Source organism: Coccinella septempunctata, chromosome 7 (genome assembly GCF_907165205.1).
Source record: "Coccinella septempunctata chromosome 7, icCocSept1.1, whole genome shotgun sequence".
NCBI lineage: Eukaryota > Metazoa > Arthropoda > Insecta > Coleoptera > Coccinellidae > Coccinella > Coccinella septempunctata.
In genome coordinates, this window is record NC_058195.1 from 29,313,239 (window position 1) to 29,337,913 (window position 24,675).

The following is a 24,675-nucleotide window of genomic DNA, read 5'->3' on the forward strand; positions in this document are numbered from 1 at the left end:
TAACCTAACCTCAAAATTATTCATTTTCAATTTCATTCAAGTTGCTCACATGTTTCCAATTCTTCACCGTTTAGAATATTTATTTTGTTCATTTCTCTTATATCTTGTCACTTAGTCTTGCGCACTGTTGCTATTTCAGAAAGGTTAACCGTACGAGGACAACTTACATAATACATCAGTACATACACGTTTTTTCATTTCCCCTCATATATTATTACTTGTGCGCAAATTATCCACTTTTTGAGCAGTGTATAATAGATTGACGTCGCTGCGGTCAGATCAGTTAACTTTGTTCGCAATCAGAAAACTGGCTAAATATCGTACTAAAATTTTATGTTTTAATCACTTTTCTGAGTTGCCGATTGTCTCACTCTCATTGAGCATATTTATTTTCACTTGTAATAAGAATGGGAGTATGCTGTTTTCGATTTAATTCTCATCTGTCGCTTATTCACAATGAACGCGTAACAACCCATAGGTTTTCACAATTTGTTGTTTCGGATTGGATAACTCCAACCAAATTGCTGTACACCATGCATATCTACAAAATGGTGAGCATTGAACCTACTCCAATGGTTCCTATCGATTTGCAATTATTTCAGAAGACTATAGAAGTGAGTCTTCGAAAAACTACCCGTTGGCATATCTCCGAAGATAGAGGAGGTTTGAACAAACATTTTAAAAAATGTTTCGAGAGTATATAGAAGTAATTATAATTTCACCATTAATCCTAATTCCATTATTTCACACCTTACAATCAGGAAAAGACCATAAAACGTGAAACATGTCAAATATATCCCCTATTACAAACAAAATTTACAGATTACACAAAAACAGTTGAGAAACTATTTTCAATTATCGAGCTTGTTCATTCATACCAGGAGCGAGCACTCATCCAGAATTTGAACTCGCCCTAAATAATGTTTTGAAGGATTTTGTAACATTTTAGCTCGAGTATTTCATGAGAAGTTTGTTTGAGCGTTTTTCATTTAATTATCTTGCGATGCCACCGAAATTTTAAATTCAGGCCCGGTTGTTCAGTTCGGGATTAAAGTTAATCCTAGATCAATTTTGGCATTTCCGATCATTTCTGTCACGTTAATCTAGGATCAACTTAAATCTCGGCTTAATCCCGAACTGAACAACCGGGCCTTAGACTTCGAATCGGTACTTCACAACTAGTTAGTGAGTTCCGATTCAATTGAATCAGTATTTTTTTAAACATTGAAATCAAAACTTTCAGGTACCTATTATAACTCAGAAACCATGAACTTAACTGGCGCAACAGTCAACGCATATTGCATTCGTGTACATATTTTAAATTAAAATTTTTTATATTAAATCTATATCAAGGTTGTTGACTGTATCGAGATTGCAAGAGCTGGGGTGCAACATTTCCCGGAAAATTTGGACAACATCAAGATTCTCGGACTCTGATTCTGACTACTGCTGAGATTTCCAACGAGAGGTTCTTCATTCAAGGAAATCATATAAAAGATCATTCCATAGTGTTGGATGAAAATTTCCTTTGAATATGTAGTAATTTTCCTGTATTGTTTTACTCAAAATAAAAGAAATATGAATTTCAAAAACTAAAGCTGTTACCAATTATGTATCTAGTATTAAATTTTCGATTTATTTATTTTATTATTTCTAGACGAAATTGTATTTTGTCGATAATTACGAAACAAAAACAAAATATCCTTAATTTTCGATGTAAAACGGAATAATTCATGCAATATGAAGGGTGCCATAAAAAAATTGAAGTCCGCCCAGGCCAAATTGAACATACACCGTTATGTAATGAAGAAAAAAATAATTTTCATGAAAAGGAGTAAATGTCAGAAGATGCGCAGATACTCAACTGGTTCTGAAGTTATGAATTTTTTGTAGGTCTATGCAAGACGATATTTTGATTTATAACTTGACATAAGTCAAAAAGATAAGCAGATAAGTTTATCGGCAGGGTCGTGGGTGCCTTATGTCGACAATTTAGTGACAAATCTGAAAATGTAACGAAAATGGGAGGTTGCCTTTAAAAAACAAACTGAACCTATGAGCCTAAGATCTCTTTATTACAACAAATTTAAGGAAAACGTTAAATGTTGAACAGATGTTAATAATTACTTGAATGTTGAATGATTGTATAAGTGCCGAGTAAAATTTTATCCTTTTTCTGCCTCATCCCATGTATGAAAGCAGAAGGTATCAATAAATTATTATTATTTACGGCTTTTGTAAATATCCCCACTAGATGTCCTGAGGATGAATTTAAATCTCTGAATGCGCCTATTTTACAGATCTTCTTGATCTGTGTGGCTTTTTCATATCGACAATTCACAATAAATAGAAAAACAAAACATATCCCACAGGCAGTCCACATACCGGAACCGACAGCTATCAAGAGTGAGAAGACCCTCCTAGTCATGTCCATTCATGAGGCATAGATACAATTATTTTTAATCGAAGAGTAACAATTCTTGATATTTTTTGCTGTTAGCGTTGCGTGCTGTTGCAAGGATAACCTTTGTCGGCCTGTCCAGCTCTCTCGAACTGACCGATTTGAGCTTTCTCTCTTATGCGTTCTGTTGCAGTTTTTTTATCCAACCTGAAATATCATGAGTAGATCTATTGAAACAACTTAAGTAAAGATTTATATGTATTCATATCATATCACTTCAGGTACAAGAGATAGTGTTATCGTCTAATAAATAAAACTTTGGTTATATATTGTCAGATACCTTTGGTTAAGTAATGGTAAAATGAAACATGAATCGGTAAAAATTATTAAATAAATCTGATTTCTCGAAATCATAAATACATAAACACAACACTTCATATACAATAATAATACATAAATAATACATATTTGTTAGATAAATTAATAACAAGGTCATTGTATACATATGATTATTTTAGTTCCGGAAAAACTCCATCAATGGCCAATTCTAGTAATTCCTGAAAAAGAAAACTAATCATTTTAATTGTTCACACAACACATAACTGGTTAAGATATAGTTTTCTATGGCGGATTTCAAATTTCTCTGTTGGGCGCGGGAAGGTATCCAGGGTACATTCGATCTGAGCGATTTTCTGTCACACGACTCTAGAGCAGACGGATTGAAGGGGAATTAAAAAACGTTCTAGATCTAACAGATTCTACAAACCTAACCTCAAATAATTAGAGATTTATTTTCTTGTTTTTTTTCTCCGGTTATTCGTTAGTTTTCTGTATTTTTTTTTCGTCAATATTTAGGATTTAGCGGATTAACCGATCAGCAAGGAATGGAGACCGCTCTGAAGGCCATTGTGGCAATAATTCATGGCCACCAAATAATGTTGTTTGATAGTGATGACTAAGAGGAAAATCAAATAAACAAAACTGAAAATTTTTCTGAAGTTTGTTCCGAATTTTCCTGATAGGCAGTTTCAATAACACTTCAGAATGTATTCGTCAACTTTTGATACCTACTTTTTTAAAATTTCTGATGGGGACAGATAGCTAATAATGTAGGATGTTGTCACCCAGAGATCTCGCTTGAGAAACAGCTCCTCATTACCCTTTGGAATCTAGCCAATAATGAATGTTTTCGATGAATAACATCTATTTTTTTTAACCATGATGTGTTCATTAATTATTATTAAAGAACTTATCATTACAAACTGACCAATGTCTGTCAATTTTCCTAAATTTTTATTTCGCAGACATTAAACCAACTTCTTAATGAGCAACAATTTTGAAATTTTCAGACAGACTTCCTAAACAAACAAATGACCTAACCTCAAACGACCAGATTAATCGCTTTGATCCACTCAAATACTCGGAGCCAACAGATTTGCATCAGACTAGTCCGATTCGAATAAAAGAACGGATTTGATTTACTTCCCCTAAATCTAGATGGAATAACAAAACGATCCAGAGCAGTCAGATTGATCAGATGTAAATACCGAATGCGGCCTCATTATGTATTCTTGTGAAAACAATAATCGATCGCAATCGAAGCCTATTACTGGACGTCTGAAATTTTGTTCACGATAAAATATTCGACGATTCCGTGATGTTCTAAGTAAACAACTGATTCCTTCGTGGTTGCAAAGCTTCCGAGCACCAGGTTCCGCAGTAAACAATCCACGTCCAGGGCCTAAATTTGATAGTCTTACTTGTAGGACCACGGCGGTCCGTAGGGACCGCTGTTTTGGAATTTACGACTACTCTTCAGTAGTATTTTTTTTCGGATTTTTATTCGAAAAAAATTGAACAGGTGTTGTTATGGTTATAATAAGGAGATTGGACTCGACAAATTTCACCTGTACCGCATTTGCTGTGCGTTTCTATTTTTCTGGGGACCAGAGCGGTCCCGTGGGCCCGCTCATCAATATTCTTGATATCAGGCGATATTGCACTTTTAGCGAGAATCTGAGCAAAGGGATTATCTATATGATATAAGAGCAAATCAAAATATCGACACAGAAAATTTGGCTCCACAAGAAAATATATCGATATTTGGATGGCGCTCAACGTGTTAATTATTATTTCGCAGATATTAAACCAACATCTTAATGAGCAACAATTTTGAAATTTTCAAACAGACTTCCTAAACAAACAAATGACCTAACCTCAAACGACCAGATTAATCGCTTTGATCCACTCAAATACTCAGAGCCAACAGATTTGCATCAGACTAGTCCGATTCGAATAAAAGAACGGATTTGATTTACTTCCCCTAAATCTAGATGGAATAACAAAACGATCCAGAGCAGTCAGATTGATCAGATGTAAATACCGAATGCGGCCTCATTATGTATTCTTGTGAAAACAATAATCGATCGCAATCGAAGCCTATTACTGGACGTCTGAAATTTTGTTCACGATAAAATATTCGACGATTCCGTGATGTTCTAAGTAAACAACTGATTCCTTCGTGGTTGCAAAGCTTCCGAGCACCAGGTTCCGCAGTAAACAATCCACGTCCAGGGCCTAGCAGATTCCTGAACGTCGAGAAAAAACGAAAATAATGATCTCGAATTTCACCCCTTTAAATTCAGATTGTGCAAGCGCTGAAGTCTAATGATTACCATTTAACAATAATTTCGTACAGAAAACACTATCTTTCTGGAAGTGTAAACAAGAATGGCCATTATTGATCTCCTTAAGGCAGAACCCATGTCTGAAACATCGTTTGGTGTACATTATCGAGCAGTGGAATCGGTTGGGTTGAATACTCAATGCTGGAGACCCATGGCTCTTCTTCTATACCTTTTCAAGTTCAAATTGCCGCTAATCAGATTCAAAATGACATTAGTCAAAATCATCAAAGTTTTCACATCCTTGTGTATTCATGATTGAGATTTCACAGGAATAGGATAATGAATGAAATAGCCTTTTTCTCGACTAAAGCCGACGTTTCGTTGGTATTTTCCAACTTTTTCAAGGCTGTAAAATTTAATTAAAACAGTTTTAGTGGAATACAATGGTAGAAGTCGAGACAACATGAAAAGGAACATACACTTAACCTACACAAACGTCTACGAATAAAATAAATAAATAAACATATAAGTAAGACAAATGTACCTCGAAACAAGTTATACGAACTCACCAAGTCAAACGAAGCTAAATTGAAGATCTTAATATTACGCATTGGACACTATCGTCACCAAAAGCACATAGGTACTACGAGCCAAAAAAACTGAAAGATCTTTTTGAAACATTCGTTCATCGGGCATTACAAGCACCCTACAATATTTATATTCGACTATTATATGAGTGGTTTTTAGCTTAGGCTTTATAACAATTGTATTTTTTGAGAAAGTTCTTTTTTTTTATTCTTATTCTGAAGTGACTAAAGCCCGTTTGCAACAGCCGAGAATTCTCTACAAAAATCTCGCAAGAAAAGGGCGGAGACTATTTAGTACGCAACTGAACAGAGAATTCTACCGAAAAAGTGCGTATGTAACGGTACATAATTCACGGCGCATGAAATCTCGAGTAAATTTTCTAGAGAATTCTCGGCTGTTGCAAACGGGCTTAAGAAAACCAAAACAACAACCTTATCACAACTGCTCATGCTCACACCCACGCACGTATTGTAGGCTGCCTACACGTTATCAAGGCGGATTAATATTCAATTTGTACCTGTGTAAGATATTTGCGTAAATGGAGCTCAGATTTTGTGTGTCCGTTCTGTTGTTGACAGTATCATTTGTCTCGACTTCTACCATTGTATTCCACTAAAACTGTTTTAATTAAATTTTACAGCCTTGAAAAAGTTGGAAAATACCAACGAAACGTCGGCTTTAGTCAAGAAAAAGGCTATTTCATTCATTATCCTATTCCTGTGAAATCTCAATCATTAGTCAAAATCAATTTCAAACTGGCATTAATCAGGAGCACATTGACAAAAAAACGATGTCTAAAAACATGGTGCATGCACTGATTATATTTTGTTCTTCCAATTTATAATTAAATAAGGGATAAGTTTCGTTTTTCCCACTGTAGGAAGCGCTATTTGGAAATTGATAGCTTATTGATATTAGAAAATGATTTGAATACCTTCCTACGACTTGCGAATATGCTGTGTATACTCTTTTCCAATTCTATCCTTCCAAGACTGAAGTCGCGTAAACCTTCATGGTCCAACTCTTTTCTTAATTCGAATATAAGGGACAACCTTTGGCAGTCTGAATGGAATACGCGCACTATTTTCAACAAAGAATTAGTTCCTGATCCCTCGAATATAGTTCCTGGTTTTGATCTTCCCAGGAAAATATGGTGTATTCTGAATCGTATAAGAACAGATCACGGACGTTGCAATAGCATGCTTTTCAGGGGAAATTCAGTTGAAAGCCCTAGTTATGAACGCGGGGAACCAGAAGAAACCATAAATCATCTGGTTAATCATTGTCCGATTTATAAATTTCAGGATGGTTTCAGAGCTATACATGCAGTTTCCGAATATTTTTTGAATTGGGTTGTCAATTTTAGGTCAATCTGACATATTGAATCTAATTTTATTATTTTACCTTTTTCTGCTTTTGTTTTCTCTCTATTTCAGATAAAACTTTCTGGTATCTTGAAGGAGACTTTCAGGATTTTCCTTTTTGTTGAAGAAAGAATCAATTTCTGCAGTTCGAGATGCCCTTCAATATAAAATACTTCAGCTTATTTCGTGAACAATTACAATCCACTACACTCACGGGGAGAAAGGGTTTTTTTACCGAGGTTTTTCCCTAAGCTCTTGTATCATACACCAATTTGTATGGTACCCCGTTACGCTAACCTCTGGCAAAACTGTATCTCATACACATGCTATAATTATTGTTTGCTGTTAAAGATTTTAAAGCTCTGTATCAAAAGAATATATTGTATGTATACATATACCCCATTCACTTTCATTTTAGCATTTTTTAGCACTCGGTTGGCCATGAAATAAAGTTTTCTCAAGTTTTTGTCACTAGCACGGAGTAAGGTTGGCACTCAAGAAATATCGTTAATGCATGGACCTATAATACCAACAATAGTATTTATACATCATTATGTCTTCTATATCATAAGTATTATACATCTATGCGTTAATGTCATAACGCCGTTGCCACAAACACTCTATGGTTCCATAGAGTTCAATTGCCACAACTAATATCAATTAATATCACAAGAATGCCGAAAGTGATTGAGAGAAGACAGTTCTATTTAGAATTCAATTCCCGCTCATTCAAATAGTAGGTAACCCTGATATCCTAATACCTACAATATATCAGACGGTAGTAAGTAAATCTATATAATGTTTCATCTGAATCTAAACGACTTCCTTCAATTATTTGGCTTTCATTGATGCAAGATGATGCATCCTCAAAGATTGGTATAGAATCGAAAGACGGAAACATCTCCATAAAACCAACTAGTATATTGAAATTTATGAAACTAACCTAGTTTTTTTTTAACGAACAGGAGAATTCAAATAAGGTCGAATGAATTTTATAACTGCACACCCAGTTTTAAGAGGTACCTACTTGAGTTCTAGATTCAATGTGAAATGTGGTCAAATAAAATTGAGGACGACATTTTTGGACCTAGATGTCCGAACTTTGGATTGATACATCTTGAATACACTTTTGTGGACTCACATCAGGTTGAGTATTTGACTTGTACATATATGTATTTTAGCAGTACATTCTTGAGGTCAAAAGAAACTTTTTTACTTTACCATTTTTTTCGATTCGACCTAGATAGAAAGATATAGCTATTCGAAGTATTCATAATGAGCTATGCCACCCCTGGAAAGCTGATACTGAAGTTTTTCAAGCATTAAATATACCGTTTTAACCTTGGAAATAAGCTACTATATTAGGAAATTAAGCATTAATTAACTTTTTCCATTCCATTTGGTGGATGAAGTAGTATTTGTAATAAATGATTCACTGCATTTTCGTTGACGATAAAGAAAAAATAATTAAACATATTGTTTTTTTTTCGCGCTAATTGAAAAAATGTATATTTTTAAGTATGGCCGTTAAAATTTTTCGAACCTCCATCAAACCTTCTCGTCTCAAGGAATGTTTTTGTTTTCGGAAACAATTCCGCTTTTCAAAAAACTATAAAACTATAGGGGTCCAAGACTTTCGATGAGAAGTGTATTATCCGATTCAACCGCCTTCCACGCAATTTTACCCGACTCAAGCCTGTAGCTTATAATTGATTTCTTTGAATGTTACTTTTTCACTGAACGAAAATCGTGAAACTGTTTTAATATTATAATGATAATGAATCATATCTTTATCAACACTCCTTTTTAAAAAGATGAAAATGTTTTGTTCAAATCGATAACAAACGAAACGCACAAAGGTGCAGGTGTTGCAATAATGATAAGGGACTATAGTTGTCCATGCACAGAAGGTTTTGAAGGCGATTTTAAAAATGTTTTTCAACACTATCGAAGCAGTTAAATTTTTCAATGCTTCCCAAAAAATTATTATAATTACAGTGGAACTCTGCTTACTCGAACTTCCCCAACTCGAAGAATATTAGTCGAATGTTCCTCAGAAACATAGTTTTAACATCACTCAGTATTTTCCCTTTGAAAGTTTCCACGACTCAAATATTTCTAAAACTCGAACTGAAATTTGGTAGTAGCCAAGGCGGAAGTAAAGCGGTACTCGATTTTTTTGGGGGAACACTGCAACTTCATCGAATTACCGGAACGGGCGACAGATAAAGACTTGTTTTGAGTTTCCTTGCATAAGTCACATGCGCTTCCCAAGATTTTAGCAGTTTTAATTAGTAGTGAAATTTGAGAAACGAAATTTTGAGTGTTTAACGCTTGAGGAAAAATTAAAATCAATGATCAATGAAGTAGAAATGGAACATTTTGAAAATCAAAGAAAAACCAGGTGACTATGAATAAAAATTCAAATAAAAAAAGCATACAACTTGTGTAAACAATGATGTTGATGAAGCTATGCTTAAGTGGGTTGCTATCGCAAGTGCCAAAAATCTTCCTCACTCGGGAACCTTGATCAGACAGAACGTTAAAGAATTTTAAAACCCTGATTTTAGTGTATTTTGACCACTGGCCCTTAGAGATTCGAGTTAGGGAAGTTTCACTGTATTTTGTTAGTGGTTCTACGGCACAAGGGTATGGAAAACCGTTCCTGCAATGAAGTGAATCATAAATACAAATCGACTTACATAAAAAATTTGTTTGTTCATTTTCTTATCTTGTAGGACGAAGAATATTTTGTTCGCCCCATTTTTAGCGGCCGTACTCCCGACCAGGGTAGTGAGTAATTCTGGTATGTTGTTCATGAACAACTCTTTGGCTTTCTTCGTAGTTTCTGCAATTTCTTGTTTACTTCTCACTGGTGACGGGTCGGTCAGAGTGCCACCAGGCCAGAAATTCTTCAGCACAAGCGTGACATAGTAATGTAACATTTGTTCCGAGAGGAACCAATCGATTGTATCACGGATTTGACGATTGATGCTACGACCATAGCTTACTTGAACGAAAGCTATCAGCGTTTTCCTCAAATATTTGAAAACTCCCCTCATGTCGAATATCTCACTCATTAACGAGTAGAGGGGCTCTGCTATTGTGTCTTTGGCTTCGTCATAAATTTTTTGACTTCCATTTGATTTCAACGAGTCGGCAGTGTCGGTACTTCCCAATATTTCCAAACACTGGGATATGTCTTCTTCATCGCTTTCCCTGAGGAATGTATTGCGGTCTCTGCTTTGTTCTGTGTTGCTGAAAACAAAAAAACATTATTTCGCATGGATCAACCATATGGTTCTGTGTACCTTCTGTAGCTATTAAATAGTCTTCCAAAAGAATTTAAGTATTCCCCTTGTATATAAAACATTACAGTCCCTCGGCTGACTCAGCAATACTAGCAATAAAAAACTATTTATACTATTTTTTTCGTTCATTAATAATCATTAATGACAAATTACTTTATTTTCTAACTTTGAAGTTTTATGATATTCATATCAACGGTAGCCGAACAACATCTAGATCTCAGAAAAAACGAGTTAGACTTCCTTACTGGCTTTCTTACAGGATGATGTCACCTCAGGAAGCATTTGATGAGGAATGGGTTTATAAGAAACTGACGAGTGTATATTCTGTGGGGAGGAGATGAAAACTCTTATTCACTTGGTTACTGAATGTCTCGCCGTTGCAAGCAAACGGAAAGAAAGCTTTGGACAAGAATCTTGTAGGAGCGTGGAAGAGATCCCTCCTTGAAACGTTCCTAGATACTGGAATTCCTTATACCCGGTTTACTCACTTCCGCGGCAGTGATCAGGGACAACGCGAGTATGTAAACGCGTCAATTGCTGCGCTACCTCTGCTCATGCCACGTGATTCCTTCCGTAGTCTGTATTTGGGACGGAAGTCAAAAGACTGGCAGTGCGAGTAGCAGCGACTGTTTACATGCTGTACTTTCATTTGTACACTCGTAAATTTCGCTTCGCGACAAAAGAACATTGAAAATTCGTCGTTAGGTCAAGTGATATATATATATATGAATGAGGATTATAGGATTATAAAATTATACATAATATGAAACATAATATTCACAATGCCTGGAAGAGGATCAGCGAAATTCTGGGAAATATTTCAGAATGTTGGTTTTACGTCATTTATGGAAACAACAGCCAGTTACTTCTTCCATTCAGTTTCCAATCAACTTCTAATTTCGATAGACGGTAATGATTATTCGTGATTCCATTTAAATATCAACGGCAACTCGATTACAAAATACATTCGATGATACAAAATCAGCTGTCACTTAAATAAGGATTCGATAAGCTATTGACGGCACTGGGTCTGTGTTTTCAATCATGCTCCATCTCACGATTCTATATTCATCTCACTTCCTTTTTGAGAAGTAAGAGGTTTGAGGCATGCCTACGCGCTTCCTTGTCTAGCGCGTGATCACAGAACATAAACATCAAGAGAATGGTAACTCCCGTGCTAATCTTCTTGACAGTGTTTTTTGTCTGCGACACTAGCGCTGCAACAGCGTATTGTGAAACTACGTTCTTTTTGCCCGTGCGGCTTCCGCTTCCTCCCGTCCGGACCTTACTAGCAGCAGGCGGGAGATTCAAATCGACGAGGACGCATTGAAAGAGCGCCGAATCAGCGAAAAAATGAAAAATTCGAAAAAAATTTTGAGTTTTATAGAAAAATAAAGGATGATATGATTTCTTGTATTCCTTTTCCTGATGGTACTCAGAAAAAGTAATGAAATTATGAACAGGAAGATTTTTCTTCTTTTATTCTACCTATTCCACTTAATTTTTTTCTCGAATTTTTCATTATTTCTCTAATTCGGCCATCCTTCAATGCGTGCCCGTCAGTTTGAAACAGCACCTCGAGTTATTTTGCAGGGGTGAAAAAATGGCTAATGCTAGTAGTCAAAACAAGTTTTGTTTCTTATGTTTTCTCTTATCTCACGTTATCCAACAAAGTATCATAATTATTATTTGGAGAAGTTATATTGGGATTATTGTCTGGGTTTCTGAATAGAAATATTGATTCCGAAAAGATATTCGAAAAGGCATTTATAACAGTGCATTCAACTGGCAGCAGTTAGGTTGAACGATTTTTCTTTGCGAGAGTTTTGTGCTAAGTTCAATTGACGATTTAGAAATACAATTTCATAATTTTCATACTTCCAAATGAATGCTTCTTCTCATCTGTAGAACTTGTTCCATGAGCTGAATCATATTTATGTCTCTTGAGATTTCAGTATGAGGCATACCTATATCGTAACATGGAATTGAAATATTTCAAATAGATACTTTAAAATTTCCACATAAACGCTTTACTTATCAAGATGTCTAGCTTCTACCTCCTTCACAAAGTTAGTATATTATTACCCAGGTTTACTTCAAGAAAGAATCTGTGAAATAATAGGAATTTGTGTCCAGTTACAGTGGATTACCAATATCATCGCTCGATTTTATTCCACAATTCATCCCTTTTAAATGAAGTATTTCCAAAGAATGTTTATCTTTCTGTACGAAACTAAATCAGTCAATTCACCGATCATTCCGATAAATATCTTGATTTACTAGAAAAACTCTGTTAAACCGTACAATCTCGAAAAGAGTACTGACAAACGTCAAAGTTTGTTTACATTTCGAGTTTAATGGTTAAGGATTTGCCAATTGCGTGGTTGCCAATTGGGAATTTCTGTGTTGCCAAGGAAAGCGACACTAGCGCTATAACAGCGTAAGCTTGCAACTCGTGGTCCAAAATTATCTGAATGAGTTTACTACCTTCCGAGATGGAAATCTGCACAAATGATAGTTTTCAACAAGCCTGGAAAGGAACGGAAATTTCCTCAAAATTATAGACCAATCAGCCTACTGTCAGCACTAGGAAAAATCGTCGAGAGGGTTATCGCTAAAAGGCTGAATGAGTAAACAGAAATGTTGAAGATAAATCCACCCGAACAATTTGGATTTCGACGAGAACATTCGACTGAACTCCAATTGCTACGGCTCATAGAATACTTCACCGAAGGAATGCAGACCAAACAGGCCACAGGATTTGTTCTGATGGATATCGAGAGAGCTTTTGATAGAGCATGGCACGAAGCCCTAATCTACAAGATGAAAAAAGCAGGATATTCGACCAAGCTATGCAAGATTATAAGGAACTATCTTAGGAATAGAAACTTTTATGTGAAGATAGATGGAGCAATATCTGACTATGCTTATTAATCTCTTCACAAACCTTTTAGGGCTTTCACTCCCAATCTCTGAAACAAAATCAATTAAAAATGAAATCAACGATTTGCTCCTGCGTGAATTCTTGCACTAATTTGTCAGGAGCAAATTAACTAGAAAAAATTGTTGCCTGACAATGAACTCAAAATAAATAACGTTGAAACTATAATTCTTCGTAACGTTTCGGAGTCTATATCAGACTCCTTCATCAGACGAAAAAATCTACTTTTGAAAATCTTCTGGAATTGTCGCTTTTTGTCTGACATTAAGGAGTCTGATATAGACTCCGAAACGTTACGAAGAATTATAGTTTCAACGTTATTTATTTTGAGTTCATTGTCAGGCAACAATTTTTTCTAGTTAATTTGCTCCTGACAAATTAGTGCAAGAATTCACGCAGGAGCAAATCGTTGATTTCATTTTTAATTGATTTTGTTTCAGAGATTGGGAGTGAAAGCCCTAAAAGGTTTGTGAAGAGATGCAAAATCCTCCCAAAATAAATTTCAATCGATATGCTTATTAAGTTTCTTCTTGTCTTCTTCTCTTTTTGTTGTTCTGTAGATTTTTCTGAGTCTTCTGTTCTTTTTTATAAGTTCCTTTATATCCCTTGGCGTATCTCCATGTGAATGTTTCGGAATTAGTTTCCTTATTCTCTTGGTGCTTTCTTCATAGGCTTCTTTTATTTGATTTTCCAATTTTTCAACTGCTTCATCTAATTCATCCCGGGTGTTTATTTGGGGAATTTCCGTGATTTTCTCCTGAAGTAAATTCGTATATTTCTCCCAGTCTGTGCGATCCTTGGTTTGTGTCTCTTCTTCGTTTCTTGGGCCATGTCCCACTATGAATTCTATGGGATTGTGGTCTGAAGTTCCGTCTTCTATTGTATCAATGCTGATTTCTTCAGTGATGTCTTTCATTACGACAATGTCCAGTACATCGGGAAATCCATTTACTCTTGGTATGTAGGTCGGTATGTCAGGTCCTATCACAACTGCATTAACCCTTAATAACCTGAGTTATGATCACTATTCTAATTGAATAAATATTCTTTATAGAGTGTACAAGACAAAAACAACTCAATTTCTGTTTGAAAATTGTATAGTTTTTGTTTGAGAAAAATGGTGTTACATATATGTAACGCTAATAGCTACAGTTACTGAGAAATAAAATAGATTTGCCAGTGAAATTTGCGTTACATATGTGTAACACTAGGTTATTATGGGTTAAGTTTTTCAGCATAAATCTTCAGTCTTCTCCCGTTGGTATTTTCCACCCTACTGTTCCAATCCTATGATTTGCAGTTAAGATCACCAATTATGATTTTCGGGTGTCTTCCTTCTAGTAGCATTTTAAGATCCTCTCCCAGCATGTCCTTATCCGGTGATTTATAAGTCGAAATAATCTTCACTTGTCCTCGGTTGGTATTCACAATAATCGATATTGCTTCTACTTCTTGACCATTGAATATTTGGTCGAAATGGTGATCCATATTCCTTCTAGCCAGTATGGCAACGCCACCTGTGCTGTTAGGTCTATCATTTCTGTAGATATCGTAATTGGAAAATGCTATCCGTTGGGGTTAAGTTTTGTTTCTTGAAGAGCTATGACATCCGGTCTCTTCTCTTCAATCAGTTCTTCGATTCGGCAGTAACGCAGATTTGAAAAAATCTTGATTCACTTCCAATGTCCGAGCACGCCCAAAGAAGTATTCGCTTCAAGAGTAGAGTGTCACAACACACCTTTGTTTTCAGTCGACTAATTTTCAAAGTTTAAAGTTGGTTATTGCTTATTGCCCATAAGTAACAGATTTTCTCAATAACAACAATCATTAAAATGAACTTACCTCTTGAAAAGTGTTGAAAATGAGAATCTAGTTTTCTTTGGACTGGAACTTGTATGTTTCAAATGGTCGGAACTTGGACTCAAAAAGGAATAAATGGCTTCGCTTTGGTTTAACTTATCGTCTTGGAGTATGAACTGAAATATTAATTGACCGAATCAAACATGGATTAAAAAAAAAATAGTTGGATTGATCAACACAGCGTTTCATCATTGAAGCTATTAGAAATAATGAGAATATCTTTCAGAGAGCTCAAATGAATTTGAAAGAGTGATATGAAGCTGAGAGCCATCTGAAATAAAATAAAGGTTCCACATACACTCATTTTATGCTTTCTTTTTGACCGTTTGAGCAGCTCCTGGGCAGCTCCGGTGCATCTCGCTCGAGCACCGACGCGTTCTTTTTGATTGGGGCGTGAAGCACCGGAGCAGCTCGCGTTCCCTTCCCCTACCCCCTCTTGCACCAACCGAAATGCTGGTGCACATCGAGGGCTTGAAGCCCGTAAACAAACTTTTTGGTTATGTTTACATATGTCAACAAATATTAGAAGACGTGTATTGTTGAAATTTGTGGATTAATACTATAAAAAGGCTGTAATACACCTTATGGACCACCTAAGATTGATTTTTTCGTCAATTGAAACTGTCAGTTAGTTTTTTCATTGAATAAATGAATAAAGAATCAATGTTAGATGGAATTAGAACTAAATGATTTTGAATGAAGATAGGATTCTTTCTTTCAGGTTTGAAGAGTGAACTGATCATTTTTGTCATGAATGCATAATTTTTAGAGATCGATCAAATTAATAAACGATAAGCTTTAGTTTAGTAGCGCCCATCAGTGAAAATGTAGCATTTCATTTCAAATAAGTTGATATTTCATGTACTTGAATGCAATTTTCGTAAAATCAGAACACTCTTTACCTACTTTTACCAAAGAGGATTATTGACGAATCTTTAACAGATGAAATCATTGTTAAATAATTTTTTCAAGTTTTATATCTACAGACATATCCAGTATTTTGTATATTTGTACTCTCCATAGCAAAGAAAGGGTAAAGTTTACCCGGTAAATCAAGTTTTTCAACCAAATATATGGCAATAGCTTTCGAAAAAATAGTGAAACTTATTAATAATCAACGACTTTAACGTCAAACTGAAAACAAATAATCCAAAGAACCGTGAATCCGGACTTGTCCCTTGTCATTTTGCTCAACAGCTGATGGTTCAACTCACTGCGCGGAGTTGGTGCACTAATAACCGTTTTATTTGGGAACAGCTCAGGGGCGAGAAGCTCGGAGCTGTACCGGTGCATGAAGCACCAAAAAGAAAGCACCTATTGAATTATTTTCTGATTTCAGAAATCTGACGACATAGAGAACATGGGTTTTTATAGGGATATTTTGTTGTTGTATTGCAATTAACTGGTTTCATTTGTTCCTGCTACCGAAAACCCTACTTTCTATTTGGAAATTCAAAACAAGCGATACGCCCCCTGGTGTCGATTTTTGTAAATAAAAAGTTAATGCACTTTTGTTTGTTTACATCGAGAAACGGAAAATATTTTGGGGTTTCAATGAGATCTTTCATACAAAATATATCTTAATCTGTTGAAAATATCTTCATCTATCTCGTGATAATGGGCAAAGCTTAGTGAAGTTTTCATAAATTCTATCCTTCGAGCAATTCTTCGATTACGAATTTCTTGTGAAGATGTCAGTTTTTACTATTTTCCACGATGAAATGAACTTTTGGTCAATGTTTAAGGACATATGTAACTCGTCCTTTTATAGCATAATGAAGGTTTTGTACATTTCAAATCAGTTACGAAGAATACGAGGTGAGTTAAATAAGGATATATATCCAAGAAAATTGCACCTAAAATATATATATATATATATATTTACATCTGGCATACTTTATTGCGTCCTTTCAAAAAGCAACCTTATTGCGTCTCCCAGAAATACGCTACCTAGGTGGAATCTGATCGAAGTATATTAATCTACGCAAAAAATTACGTAGTTTAGTCGTTTCAGATCTCAAATATCTTTATTAATAAAGAAGTTGATATACGCACATTATTGCGTCCTTTCATGGTCCTACCATTAGTGCGTCCGGCGTATATTTTGTTTTCATATGTAGCACAATGCTGCGTCCGAATTATATTCAATCTTTCACCATTAGCATGTTGTTGCGTCCAGCGTAGTTGCCACATATGTTTTAGAATCTGGTACAGTAGGATTATTCGAAATCGATGACTTGATCGTATTATAACATTGGCTCCAGTTATTACAACTTTCATCTTTCAAAACACCTCTATATTTATGATGGCTTCATCCTTAGTTTGTGGACTGCTCACTTGGGGAATCGTATTTCAGAATGTTTCAAACACTCTTTAAGTGTCTTTTTGTCAAGAGGAGCTGTAGTGATTATGTAATAATTTTAAAAACGTTATATATTTCATTTTTGTTTTTTTTAATAACGAATGAATGTGAGAGAGTGGTGCTCTGGAGATAACTTAAATTAGGAATGCATTAACTGCACAGTTGTTAGTTTATCCTACGTTTATCCTACGAACAACTTGGCAGTCTGGAGATTAAACTACTCTCTCAGGGTAGTTAAATGGACGGCGAATGAAATTCTCGAGTTCGATAGAAGAGTTTGAATATGAATCGTAGCCTGCATCCTAGCTCTTCGATATACAAGGACTCTCTTTGCTTATAGGAGGAAGAAACCATTGAGCATATCCTCAGTGACTGCCCAGCGGCAGACAAGGTTCGCTCAGGCTGGTTCAAGGGGAACTCATGAACTACTCCTCCTCTGTTATCACCTCTTCCTTTTGGAAGATGGCACTGGGGGTAAAAGTTTAGCTCTTTGAGCTTGTTTGTGTGCCACAATAGACCGCTTTGGTCGCGGTAGCAGGTCTGGGGGATTCGACAAATGCGCCGAACAAACTGTAACTGTAATTCTTCGATAAAAAGGATATACTTTCCTCGAATGCAGGAAGACAGGGGTTTCAAAGTTTGCAATACCAACATTATACACAAAAGTTGGAAATGGAATAAGATTATTGAGAGGTCAAGACCCACTCAAGGGAATAGTAGCTCATCATAAAATCAAAGTCAAAGAGCTGGAGTGTTTTGGAGAAGCTAATATCCGACATTTGAATCGATCTTAAGCTAGTAGGAAAATCTATCACGCCAGCAGAACAAAAATTATTAGAAAGCCAGATTAAACGAGCAAAACTGAAGTTTTCATTCGAATATCATATGAGTAAACATATACTTCATATATTTCAAGAGCTTGAAAGACCATGACTTGCTGTAAAAATCATCTTCAGCTTTTCTGGAGTCGGTTGAGTTGATGTCGGAAACGGGAGGATTTGTTCATCAAGATGGAGTGATACTAGATACTAGAATACTAGGTAGTATAAGAAGAATATAATGCAAGTGGTCACCTCAACATCTTGCAGGGCTAGCCGTGATCGACGAAAACTCTTATGCACATCTTGTCCGCTTGCAGAATTCATACTTTATCAGGGTATATAGAGAGACACAATGCGAATTCCTTACTTCCATCTGTGAGAAGTTTATGGCATAGACGAATAAACAAAGCTCTCATTTGTACCTCCAAAGACCAAAGCAGTTTTTGAGAATGATACATCTCGCATATATTGCAATTAGGCTTTTTCAACAACTTGGCATATGCCAAGTTGTTGAAAGAGCGTGTATATACACGCAAGGGCTCGATAAAGTTCTGCCAGTAAAAGAGCTCAAAGAATTTCTTGTGTCGTATTCCCTTCGCTGCCAAAAATAATGTGGTAGTGAACGAAGAACAGAAAAGTGAAAAATACAAAGGATCAATGTTCGAACAGGGGGCTTCATACCCAGGGCATAAAGTTTGAATGGTAATTCTGATTGAAGAATTTTTAGATATGAGAACTTATAACGTTACTAAATTTGAGATTATTCTGGCCTGCAGAACTCTGGCAGAATGAAGGACTATCTCAAGAACGTGGGGACAACACCTGGTTCTGTCACTAGGGCGAGAAAAGGGGTTCTGGACGTGACAATGTTCAACGCAGCTTCCAGAAGAAGTGTTAAATCTTGGGAAATGTTGACCAAACCATCAATCTATGACCATAGGATAATCGAATATAAAATAACAGAAGAGGAACTGATCCACAATTAAGATCCATCTGAAGCAAAACTTACAACAGTTCGAAACTAATTGGCCAAACCCCTCGCATTACGATCTGGAACAAAAAGTCGATCAGGGAATTTTAGAGGCCTTCCATTCCAGTTATCCACTCCCGGAAGTTTGAACAAGTGAGGATGCATCTAATTAATCCTATTCGTGCATGGGCTCATGCCGACGATTTCAAAATCTTTGGTGATATAGGCTCTATTGAAGACTACATTTCCTGCAGCGTGCTTTGTGGACTCATTCTTGATTTGGTGTGGCAGAAATCAAATACCATTGAGCATTTTTGAGTGCAATGTCGCCACGTACACCAGGAAAAAGAACTATTTATTGTATAGTTATAGTCTTGATGGCAGCGTCCTGAGCAAAAAAACGGAGATAAAAGATCTTGGCGTTGTTTTGATCAAAGTTTTACATTTGTTCCTCATGTTAATCATTTACTTGGTACGAGGCCAAGAATGTATGAATTCATCGTGCGTAATAGCAGATATTTTCTGATCCGGAAACCATGATTTTGCTGTTCAATACATTTGTGACGAGCAAACTGGAGTTTGGATGCATTGCTTGCAACCCAATATACGATTGCCATACACATCACAATGACATATATTCCGAGAGCTGGCGACGAAAATCGGCAAAAGATTTGTAATGGATCATAATTAAATATGAGTTAGTTTTGACGGTGTATATGAATCAGCACCCAAGCTAAAAGGTCAGGTAATGGAACATCTGACAGCGACGCTCTTTGATTTATATAAAATTACAATATCCGTACTTTGGGGTGACTGTTAACTGCCTCTCTTCTATTGATATGTGGTCTGAATATTTTATTCACAAATAATATATGATATTTGAGCAGTAAATGCAGTTTCAGCCAATACAATTCTTCTGAAACAACCTCGTTAAGGCAGCAACTTATGTGGTGTACTGACACACCGTGTTTCACTAAAATGAGATCTGACCACTTTTTCAAGTTTTCTGTTCTATTAACTAGTGACAATTTTCAATAATTACAAAATACTTGTAGAGTGTGTTGTAATTTCATATACCTACATCAAAGCGCATCGCCGCTAGGTGTTCCACTACCTGACCTTGAGAGTGGGTGCTGACTTATGTACACCCTCAATACTAAATCATATTAAATTATACGCCAGTACAAAACTTTTGCCGAATTTCGTTGCCAGCTCTCGGACTAATGGAGGCTGTTCAGAGAAGTTTTTTCGAGTAAGATCATGCTGTTTTGTTGAATAAATTCGGTGCAGTTAAGCTTGATGTCAGGAAGGGCTTTGTTTGTTTGAAGTTCCTTCCTGGACCCTTGAATGGCACATCTACTCGCTAGAGTAGGATTTCATGTAGGACGCCCAAGTTCTAGAACCGTACGCTTATTCAACCTTACTACGCCCAGAACAAATATATTGTTTCAGTCATCTGTGTACAATATGATTTGTTCTAAATTCAATCAGATTTCGCATCTCTGTGATATACTCTTTGACAAACAGTCCTTATTAATTAATATATTACAGGTACACTACATATATACAAGAGTTTACATAAATTGTAGAACTTTTTAATTTTTGTGGTAATGTCACTTCTAATCCCACAGCACTCAGAATACAAAAGGTCATGGCAAAAGGAGTAATCAACCCCACAATATCGCTCAATAAGCCAGACGGATAATTCACCGAAGGAGAACAGGAACGATCTTTCAGTTTTCCCAAAACAACCTTCACAGGTAGTAAACCCATAACTAGAATCGATACAGCAATATAGACCAAGAAGAAGGAAGATTGGGATATTTAAAAGACGATGTTTGGACTGGGCAATGAACACCTTCAATCTATATAGATTACCAGAAGTGTAAAGAAAAATCCTAGAAGAGATTCGTCTTCATCTTCTGAAGATAACCAGAAGCTGCTTAGAATGAGTCATATACACAGAAAATGGAGAAGGACAAAAGTTCCCTTCACACCAAAATGGGGACCCACAATCTTCAAGAACAATTAATTCAACATCGTTTCTATTGAAGACGATGAAGAAAGTAGTAGATAACAACATAAGAACATAGAATCTGGAGAATACACCAATTCACAAATGCTTGAGGGCCTACAGGACCACCGATCAACAAAAACTGCTCTGTATGACCGTAGTGACTCTATAGCTAGGTTCCTGGTCCCTCGGGAACTGAAGGAAATGGAGAGGCAAATACACTTGCCTCTAGCAACAAGGGAAGTTGACGTTTATTCATCATGTGGAATAAAAAAATTTCAATTCACAAGTGAAATGAGATGATATAAGCATAAGCGGATAAAGCGATACCTTTCATGTCAATTTATTAATCCGATAATTCTCTGGAAAGTGTTATCGTTTGATTTCTAATTGAAGTGGAATAAAATTCACGTTATAATTTTTTTTCATTCGAAAAAATAATAATGACAATATTAGTTAAAAGAACACCATAAGGGCACTTCAATCGGACCTGCTATTGCTCTAGAGACAGAATCCAATTCTTCACCTAACAGACTTTCGGGATGACCTTGGAGCCTAGGAAGCTAATTCATTTCAGTTGTGCAAATACAACTTGGTTTACTTGTATACACAGTTGCCAGATTTAGGACGCAACATTATGCGTCGTGTGAAAGATGTATATTGACTGTATATCAGTTTTCATCATTTGAAGCGCCCTCGAAGCGGAATTTGCGTGAACTAAAAATATACTTTAGGTTTCATGAGACGCACTTTACTGCGTCTGGAGATATGTTTTTCAACATGGAATAACTCTTTTATCAAAAGATGAATGAAATCTATAATTGTTCCAAAGATAGCTCTCGACGTCCTTCACGATTTGCGACCACCCCTGTCGTTGAATCCCTCGAAATACCAGAGAAAACTTTGAAAAACAATGCTGCGTCCGGTATACGGACGCAATAATATTCAGGACGCAATAGTGTATGGCCAAAAGACAATGTATGGACGCAACATAGTATGCTGGATAAATATATATATATATATATATATATATATATATATGCATAGTCCATTCAAGAATGATTGACATCCCAGTAGGTCTTGAAAGTCCAGACGCATCTGGTCCCAAACGATCTTCTATAATTTCTATTATTTCAATCACTGAACTGTAATACAGGGTGTCCGGGGAATAACTGTACATGCTCTCACCAGAGATAGAGTTGGACTAGCTGGTTACGGATTGACCATAAAAAACTAATTTCTGGATTTCCATAGTAAGCTACAGGGTGATTTTCCAACTTCATGGAAATACTTAGACCATCATAAAATCCAAACTTATTGACGAATATCATTGAAACTTGGGAGGTTATTGACACATGCTAAGGTCAAGTCAGAAATATATCAATTATTTCATTATTCCAGGGCCGGACTCATTAATCTTCATTTAAAGTGTGCAGGGTGAAAAAAAAACACTTTGTATTTCGAATTACAAATGATTGATTCGCTTTTTAGGGAGAAACTAAATTATGCTTCAATTTTTGGTATCACTCAAAGTTGTCACATCAACAATTATTTTTTTATGAATTTTTGAATTTGAATAAAGTTCGAAAAATTGAATTTTTCACCATGAAGAGAACTGAAAATCTCATGTTTGAATATAAAATGCGAAAGTATTAGTAGAAAATTTACAAAAAAGTTCAGAGCTTCAATAAGCACTTCATTTCTCTGCATTTTTGAGCTTGATCTTTGAATCTAGTTAGATATTTTGTAACATTCTCCCAAACTGAAAATCATAAAACTCATGATTATTTGGACTTGCCATACCAATTTTAAATTCATATAGAGGTTTTTACATTGGAAGAAGTGTTACTTTGGTCTATATCATTGTTGTCGAACACCCGGTAAAAATAAGAATAATTTTGAAATATGCTTCTGTATACCCTATACACATCACCAATTTTTTTTTTTCAAAATACCTTCATTTACTCCCTCAAAGTGAAATCCGCGGCTGGGGTGGCCACCCAGTACAGATATCAACAAATTATTATAGTCTTCTTCACCTTCAGTGACTTTTTTAAGAAAATTAATTATTTATTTTCGACCTGCACAAGATGACTAAGTCCTGTTCAGGTAAATAAATTGCAATTTTCGAACTTTATCCAAATTAAGAAATTCATAAAAAAATAATTGTTGATGTGACAACTTTGAGCGATACCAAAAATTGAAGCATAATTTAGCTTCTTTCTAAAAAGCGAATTAATTATTTGTAATTCGAAATACAGAGTTTTTTTTTTACCCTGAATACTTTAAATGAAGATTAATGAGTCCGGCCCTGGAATAATGGAATAATTGATATCTTTCTAACTCCACCTTAGCATGTGTCAATAACCTCCTAAGTTTCAATAATATCCGTCAATAAGTTTGGATTTTATGATGGTCTAAATATTTCCATGAAGTTGATAAATCACCCTGTAGCTTTCTAGGTAAATCCAGAAATTAATTTTTTATAGTTAATCCGTAATCAGCTAGTCCAACTCTATCTCTGGTATGAGTATGTACAGTTACTCCCCGGACACCCTGTATATAAATATAACCTAGAGAAATATTTGAAAAGAAGAAATATTCAAATTCAGAGCATATTAACCAGCATTTGAAATTGTTTCAATTAGGTTTCCAATATGTACGATTAAATTGAGAACAGAAAGAGCGGTACAAAATTCAAATTAACGTCAGTCAGTGCATATATTCACATATAATGGATCTATAGATAACTGTTTATTTACAATACCAACCTGATTTCCGCAACTCAAAATCTCAACTTATGGGATATTACCAACTTAAATTTAATTTTCCATAACCACCTGAGATGTCAATCATTCTTGATTGTACTTTATATTATGCAGTACGAAACTGTCATTTCGGACAGATAAATTACCCAAAAAATTTGGAAAGGAACAATTTGCAGTGTAGATACCTCGAGATATTTTTGAATTTGTTGTTTCGCCTTCTCAAGTGATGCCTTATCAGTTTTCCCAAACAAAAACTTGAAAGTATTGGATGGTAGTTCTAAGCTTCTTATTTCTGAACACATGGTTCGTAACTTCCTGTGCAATTCCTGGAATTGGTACAGGCTCCTACATACTACCCATCCAGTACTTATACTCTCCTCTCCTTCCATAGTATCATTTGCGAGCATATGGACCACCATGACAAATTGTGGTGGCTCTTTTTCATCAGGAACCTGAAAAAATTATGAGGGTTTAAATGAAGGATAGGATATTTCTTGGTAGTCCAGTCTTTCAGGTAAAAAATTGTGAAGGGTATTTTTCGACGGATCTATTTGTTTTTTGGTATGCAGAATCCGGAAATCATGTAATCGACTAGATTCAGCTATGGCTTCACTATGAAAATGGTGAGAAACCATTAAATTTCGAGAG

General features: G+C 35.7%; 1 protein-coding gene across 2 annotated transcripts in view; it reads right to left on the minus strand.

Moving 5' to 3' along the window:
• Window positions 1-2,054: 2,054 nt before the first annotated feature.
• Window positions 2,055-24,675, minus strand: part of LOC123316493 (sorting nexin-25) — a 66,610-nt gene continuing 43,989 nt past the window's right edge. The window contains exons 10-13 of one of the 2 annotated variants that reach the window (XM_044902596.1): window positions 24,213-24,479; window positions 15,075-15,208; window positions 9,683-10,238; window positions 2,055-2,608 (exon numbers count right to left, since the gene is read on the minus strand). In XM_044902596.1, coding sequence (XP_044758531.1) covers window positions 2,600-2,608; window positions 9,683-10,238; window positions 15,075-15,208; window positions 24,213-24,479 — 966 coding nt within the window. In that variant the 3' untranslated portion in view covers window positions 2,055-2,599. Of the gene's footprint in view, window positions 2,609-2,646; window positions 2,959-9,682; window positions 10,239-15,074; window positions 15,209-24,212; window positions 24,480-24,675 lie in introns of those variants that run through there. The other variant, XM_044902595.1, reaches the window with a different exon arrangement.